The sequence below is a fragment of the Amaranthus tricolor genome, chromosome 5, assembly GCF_026212465.1.
Source record: "Amaranthus tricolor cultivar Red isolate AtriRed21 chromosome 5, ASM2621246v1, whole genome shotgun sequence".
In the NCBI taxonomy this organism is placed as follows: domain Eukaryota; kingdom Viridiplantae; phylum Streptophyta; class Magnoliopsida; order Caryophyllales; family Amaranthaceae; genus Amaranthus; species Amaranthus tricolor.
In genome coordinates this window covers 8,380,817-8,388,991 of record NC_080051.1, presented here as the reverse complement: position 1 = coordinate 8,388,991, position 8,175 = coordinate 8,380,817, and the positions used below count along the sequence as shown (strand labels likewise).

Genomic DNA, 8,175 nt, shown 5'->3' with positions numbered 1-8,175 from the left:
TTTCTACAAATTCCGCTACTTTTAATGAACGCGACCCTTCTCACCACCGTGGGAGCCACCGCCATTCTCGTCGTGGTGGCCGGACCCACCGTGGCAGCCACCATGGCTCCACTAGTGGATATGGCCGCTGGCAGCAGCACCATCCAAGGCCTACTGCTTTCACTCACTCTCGGCCCAACAGCAACCTTTTTGGCCCAGTTCCTTCTCCTTCTTCTTATTATTCTAGGTGGCCTTCTTGGGCTGGACATACTTGGGCCTAGCCTGCTGCCCCCTTTCCCACTACATCTTGGCTCCTCCCTCTTCAAACAATGGATATTCTGATGGTATTCTTGGTCCACGTCCGGCACAAAGTTATCACACCGGGACTAATGCTTCTTTGAATTGTATTCCTACGGACATCGATCATGCCATGAACACTCTCTCTTTGTCTACTCCGGATGAGCAATTTTATATAGATACCGGTACCACATCCCACATGACTCGTTCTCAAGGTACTCTTCTTCCTTATTTTTCTTTAAAGCATCAATCCAATAATGCTATTGTTGTCGGTAATGGTAATTTAATTTCAGTTCTTGGTCATGGGCATATTTCTTTTCCTTCTTCCAAAAAATCCCTTACCCTCAAAAATGTTTTACATGCACCTAAACATATAAAAAACCTTATTTACGTTCGTAAATTCACTCATGATAATATGGTTTCCGTTGAATTTGATCCTTTTGGCTTTTCCGTGAAGAATTTGGCCACGGGAAGCATCGTTCTGAGATCTAATAGCACGGGTGATATTTATCCCTTTCCATCCGCACATGGAGATACTCCTTCATCTTCCACATCATCGGCTTTTTCCATTTTTTCTTCTAGTGTTTGGCATTCCTGTTTAGGACATCCGAGCAATGCGGTTTAGAATTCCTTGTATTCTTCTCGTTTAATTAAATGTAATAAAGATCCTCATTTTATTTGCCATTCTTGTCCTTTAGGGAAACACATTCAATTACCTTTTGTTAATTCTATGACTATGAGTTCTAAACCTTTTGATATTATTCATAGTGATTTGTGGACATCTCCTATTTCTAGTCCATCGGCATATAAATATTATGTTCTTTTACTTGATAATTATACTAATTTTTTGTGGACTTTTCCTTTGTATCGCAAATCTCAAGTTTATGATGTGCTTGTGAATTTCAATATTTTTGTTAACACCCAATTTGAGCTTAATATAAAATCTTTCCAATGTGATAACGGGGGTGAATTTGACAATAATATGTTTCATCAATTTTGTACTAATCGGGGCATTTCCCTTCGTTTTTCTTGTCCTTACACATCCTCTCAAAATGGCAAATCCGAACGCAAAATTCGATCCATCAATAACATTATTCGTACTCTTTTGTGTCATGCTTCCCTTCCTCCGTATTTTTGGCCTCACGCCTTAAACACGGCCACTTATCTTCTCAATATTCTTCCTTCTAAACTTCTTGGTAATCTCACTCCCACTCATTTTCTATATCGTAAGTCTCCTACATATACTCATACGGGTTTTTTGGTGTTTATGTTTTCCTCTTTTGCCCTCTACTACTATCCACAAACTCCATCCACGCTCCGCTCCATGTGTCTTTTTAGGATATCCCTCTTCTCATAGGGCTTACAAGTGCTATGATCTCACATCCCGTAAAATCATCATATCTCGACATGTTCTTTTTGATGAGGCCACATTTCCTTTTTCTCAATCTCCTTCCCCGTCTCCTCAAAACTACCAATTCTTAGATGATAATATCCCCCTTCATTTGCTCACAACAGCCCATACTAACCCCCTTTCTATTGGGCCTGATCCTACCCTTAGCCCAACAACTCCCTTCACCCCTACCCAGCTCCAACAGTCCAGCTCAAATGCCTCCCCTCCTCAACCTCTTCTGTCAACTAGGCCTACGTTAAGCCCAGCCCCTACTTCCCACTGCCCGCCTTCTCCCTCTACTGGGCCCCTCTCTGTTTTCGGCCCAGTCACCAACCAGACTCCTAATCTCTCCCCCTCTTCTCCCAGCACCAGAAATCTACTAGGCCTGCTCCCAGCCCATCCACACCTTCCTCCAACCCATCCGCATCCTCGCAATGCTTTCCATTCCCTTCTGGGCCTGATTTTCCCTCCGGCCCAGCTGCACTCCCGACCTCCCCTTTTACCTCTACTGGGCCTGCCTCACGCAGCCCAGCACCTTGCCAACCCAATTTTTCCACTCTTTCCCCTACTACATCTTTACCCTTACCACCCGGTATGGTTACGTGTAGTCAACATGGTATTTTCAAACCTAATCCCAAATACTATTCCCATGCCCTATCCGTTTCATTTTCTCCCTTACCCAAATCTCCCCTTCATGCCCTTCGTGACCCGAACTGGAAATTAGCCATGCAAGAGGAAATTCATGCCGTAATCGAGAATCACACTTGGGATCTAGTACCTCGTCCTCCTAATGCTAATATCATTCGGTCCTTGTGGGTGTTTCGTGTCAAGACCAGGTCCGATGGTTCTTTTGAGCGCTATAAAGCGCGTCTTGTTGGTGATGGTAAATCTCAAAGGGAAGGCATTGATTGTGATGAGACTTTTAGTCTGGTTGTGAAACCTGCTTCTATTCGCATTGTTTTAAGTATTGCTCTTTCCAGGTCTTGGTCTATTCATCAACTAGATGTTAAGAATGCTAGTCTACATGGTCACTAAACTGAGACTGTTTACATGCATTAGCCTCTGGGGTTTCATGATCCTACTCGTCCTGATCATGTTTGTCTTCTTCGTAAGTCTCTTTATGGTCTCAAACAGGTTCCTCGTGCTTGGTACCACCGATTTACCACCTTTGCGACTACTATTGAATTTTCTAACAGTATTTCTGATAATTCCCTTTTTGTTTATTGTCATGGTTCTGATATTACTTATCTGCTATTATATGTGGACGATATTATTCTTACGGCTTCTTTTGATTTATTCCGCGAGTCTCTTATGTCCAAACTTAGCTCTAAGTTTGCCATGAAGGATTTGGGCCCTATTAATTATTTCTCGGGAATTGCTGTTAAGTGTACATCTTCGGGCCTCTTTCTCTCTCAACAAAGGTATGCTTCTGAAATTCTTGAAAAGGCTGGCATGTCTCAATGTAACCCAGTTGCTACTCCTGTTGCTACCTCTGGCAAACTTTCTGCTACTGCTGGTTCTCCGTGTGATGATCCTACCTTGTATCGTAGTCTAGCTGGTGCTTAGCAGTATCGTACATTCACCTGCCCAGATATTTCATATGTTGTTCAGCAGGTTTGTCTTTATATGCATGATCCTAGAATTGAACATATGGCTTCTATTCACCGCATTCTTCGCTATGTCAAAGGCACTATTCACTATGGTCTGCAGTTATATCGTTCCAATTTTTCGACTCTTTTGTCCTATACCGATGCTGATTGGGGTGGTTGTCCTGACACTCGCCGCTCCACTTCTGGTTATTGTGTTTTTCTGGGTGTTAATTTAATTTCATGGTCCGCTAAACGACAACCTACTGTTTCCAAATCTAGTGCTGAAGCTGAATATCATGGTGTTGCTAATGCTGTTTTTGAAACTTGTTGGATTCGCAATTTACTTGTTGAGCTACACTGCCCTATTTCTACAGCTACTCTTGTCTATTGTGACAATGTTAGTGCCGTTTATTTAGCTGGTAATCCCGTCCATCATCAGCGCACTAAGCATATTGAGATCGACATTCACTTTGTTCGTGAAAAAGTAAAGCGTGGTGATGTTCGGGTGCTTCATGTTCCCACTCGTTATCAGATTGCTGACATTTTCACCAAAGGACTTCCTCAAGTATTATTTGATGATTTTCGTTCCAATCTCAGCGTCTATAAACCTCCCGATTCGACTGCGGGGTGTCTTAGAATATACTAGAATAATATCTTTTGATTACTTACACATTTTGTAAAATCTTTATGATTGTGTAGAATATTAGGAAAATATTTAGTTTCCTAAAATATAATTTGTAATCTTGTATATATTAACATTATTCCTAATGAGAATGCAATCGGACACATTCTTACACGAATTACCTACAATTTCGCCTAAAGTTTCAGAAAATTTCCCCTATACTTTCTAAATTTACGCTGAAATTTTAGAAATAATTTTGCGTGAAATTTTAGTAAGAATTTTGCCTGAAATAATTTCCCCATCAAATTCCCATTTCAAAGTTAAGAAATTTTACAAACCAGAAAAAAAAAGTAAGATAGAGTCATACAGAAGAGATGAACAATACCTTCACTAGATCACATTTAATGGATATATATTTCTTGAGTTCTTCTAAATAGTACAAAAAAAATTACCTTGAATAATACGATGTTTATTTTTACTAATTTTCGTACAATAATCTCAACTTTTAATTAACCATAAATAATTCAACTATAAGGGGTGTTTGTTAAAAATGCACCAAGGTAACTTTTACCTATATAACAAGTCATTTTGCTTAAAAAAATATAAAAATAAATACAAAATAAATTATAAAAAAATTAAAAAAATTAGAAAGAGGAATTAAAGTAAATTTATTTTTTTATATTAACTTTTAATTTTTAATATTTTTGATTATTTATTTATATATTTTTGTTTGACAATTAACCTACAAAAATTGATCACCATTTGGATAACAATGTTCTTGGGTAAGTGACCCTAAAGTTCGGATTATTCAGGGTTAATTAAAAATTGGGATTATTGTAGGAAAATCAATAAAAGGTTGAATTATTTTAGGTAAAATTTTCCAAAAAAGAAAATAAATTAGGGGAAATGAAATTTTGAGAAGATGAATATTTCAAAGAGTGAATTTATGTCAAATGTAAGGAAAAAAAAGGAATCAAATTTAATTTGGAAAGTTCAAAGAGTTTTTTTTATCGGAGTTGGGAAAAAGTGTGAATTCAAATTTAATTCAACTTTGTTTCTCCATTACAGTAATGATAGTGGGCAAGTCATAGAAAAGCAAGAATTCTATGACATTAAACTTTTTTTATACACAAATTCTTACTTGAAACTGTTTTTGCAAAAAACGTCTCAAGTTTGGGCCAGATCAATTTTTAAATTAAAAAAAAATTAACTAAACTTTCAAACAATACTTTTTAATTTGTATTTTCAGTTTCCTTTTAATCTTTCCCGACAAAACTATCGATCTTCCTCTCTCAAACTCGATTTGTAGTTTTCAATCTCCATCTTCCTCTCTCAAACTCTATTGTTGTTTATTCTCTATTTATCTTCTTCAATATTTGCAAAACCATCAAAATTATATATTTATACTTCATCAATGGTTTAAATAGTGATGTTGAAGAAGACAACAATGTCTACTGTTTGGTAGAAATTAATAAAAGCAATTGTGGTTATAACATAATATATTGGAAGTTATAACATAATATATTTGTAATTATAACATAATATATTTTGGGTTATAACCATAATATATTTTGGGTTACAACAAAATATATAATTGCAGTTATAACATAATAGATTTGGGTTGATAACAGTATATATTTATAATATAATATTACAAAATTGATATTATAATAATACAACCAAATATATTATGTTATAAATCTCAAATATATTAAGTTTTAATTCCAAATATATTGAGTTATAACCCCAAATATATTATGTTGTAACCATAAATAAATTTTGTTGTAACCGCAAATATATTATATTATAACCCCAAATATATTATTTTAACCCCATATCATAAAAATTAGCCATAATTGTCATCTTTAACATCATCATTCTCTACTATTGATGAACCTTAATTTTAAAAAAAATGAAAAATTCTGATTTATTACTAAATGATGTTTTATTTTGCTTGGGAATAGACAGTTAATCAGAAAACTTTTAATCTTCCAAAAAAAAGCAGTTTTCTATAGTTTTTTTTAAAAAAACAGTAGTTTTTTTCTTTTAATTAAAATATTTTCTAAAAAAGCAAAAATGAGTTGGGCTCTTGAGAGCCGTTTTTAAAAAAGACGAGCCATCTTTAGAAAGATTCATGTATTTTGTATTTTGTATTAAAAAGATTCATTTGTCTTTTATTCTTTGACTAAAAAAAGTCACACACCCCACTACTGCCAATTTCATACAAAAGCTTGATATGGTTGTCATTGATGGGGAAGGTATCAATGAACTAAATCTTGGTAGGCAACGATTAAAATATAATTTTCAAGATTGTAGCACCTAACTTTATGAGTGATACTAAAGACGGGTGTTATATCGTGGCTGGTTGCAAGTTAATTCAACTAAAAATGTTTATAAAATAAGAAAAGTTAAATTTCCTACAACATAATTTGATAATACTACATAAATTACTTTCTAATAGATTATAAATAAAAGTATAAAGTATGATAGGTTTATGTCGTTTTAAGAGCTATTAATCAAACTGAAGTTCACATGAAAGATATTAATTAGATTAAGTAATATAATTTTGAATACTGCGTTTTTTGTTTATTGTTATTATATTTACTTCAACAAATAGCAAGTAGTGGTCTAAAGTGACTTAGATATAAAGTTATCAAGAAGTTAACTCTAGCTAATGAGTATATATGCCTTCCTCTTCACTCCTATCTGTCCTTGATCCCAACAACTCATCTGTAATACATGATCTCCTCAACTATGGGGAAGACCAAAATCTTCAAAAACTTGGCTACCCATCTTGGCTTAACCTGCGGATGTGGCTCTGGCTGTCAGTCCAAATCCAACATTGCGGATGTTTACGAGCCCAAACCCAAGGTTGGATCATCCATGTTTAACACGGATACCTGCACTTGCACCTGCATATCTCCTTCAACTATCTCTTCATTAGGCAAAAAGTCGGTCACAGCTTCAGCTTTAGTCTTGGCCCCAGCCTCAACAACACAAAATATTGGTACAGCCGTAGAGATGGTGTCGATGAATCCATATAAGGATTTCCAAGATTCAATGATGGAAATGATTGTAGAGAATGAAATCTTATGTACTGAACAACTTGTTCAACTTCTTCATTGCTTTCTAAGTCTAAATTCTCCAGCTCACCATCACATCATTCTTACTGCTTTCTTTCAGGTTTGCCAGTATGCAGTTGTTCCTTTCTCAAATTAATCCCAGGCCCGCCCATTACTCCTATACAAATATGTATATTGTATACTTAATACTATCATATACAATGTAATGTGTATGCAAAAAACTAACAAGGATTACATTGTTACTTAAAATTTTGGAAACATTTTCATTCTTTATACTGTGAATTGTGCTTCATTATCAACATTTACCTGTCTATTGAAGATCGTATATTTGGCATCTCAAAACTGTGGTCATGCACGACTTAATCAAAAATGGTAGAACCCTATTTTGCGTAGTTTTATTAGGTTATTTTCAGAAATTAAAATTAGTTTCGGGTTCCATATATATTATGTTTTTTTGCTTAATTCTAAATGTATGTAAAATTTTATGTAAATTAGCCGACTATGTATAGATATAGCTTTTCGCTTTGAAATAATTAAATTAGAGATAGTAAATTAGAGAGAATTTAGAGAGAGAATGAAGGTTGAAAAGAAGAGATGTTGAAAATTGAAAAGTAGATACATAAATGAAACATAGGATAGAAACGTCAAAGCCCATTGGAGTATGGATCGTTAGCAGCCATCAAATCTTTACTTGTTTAATCTAAAGTGTTATGAATGGTATCATGTGTGACTTGAGTGCACAATTGAAGTATGTATTCATGTGTGTGACTCTTGAGTTGTGGAATCCAAAAGGGTGTAATTATGTGGGAGAGTATTCATGAGAATTATTAGTGTTAATAATGAAGGTTAATGAAGAAGTAGAAAGGACTTGGTTTATGATTGCTCGATCAGAATTCTGGCAGAGGAAACAGAATGGTCGCTCGACCTACCCGCTCGACCGAGCGAGTCTTATTGGTGGGTCGAGCGGTCAGACAGAATACATCCAGAAGGTATTTGCTGCTCGCTCGACCGAGCCGCTCGACTGAGCGAGCTCTCTATTCCAGTCGAGCGGTTTCTCTGATGTGCATGAAATGCTGTTTGTCGACCTTTCAAGTTCTTGGAGTTATTTCATATTATTCATTACTCTATATTAACTCTGTATTCAAGTGAGCTATTGATATTCATGTACCTAGTACTATATATAGAGCTCTCATACGCACTCAAACATACATCAAA

At 35.6% G+C, this 8,175-nt stretch overlaps 1 protein-coding gene across 1 annotated transcript; it reads left to right on the top strand.

The window, feature by feature from the left end:
* Nucleotides 1-6,631: 6,631 nt before the first annotated feature.
* LOC130813373 (transcription repressor OFP6-like) lies at nucleotides 6,632-7,096 on the top strand. The gene has a single exon (XM_057679205.1). The coding sequence runs from the start codon at nucleotides 6,632-6,634 to the stop codon at nucleotides 7,094-7,096; it is 465 nt and encodes a 154-aa protein (XP_057535188.1).
* The last annotated feature ends 1,079 nt before the right edge of the window (nucleotides 7,097-8,175 follow it).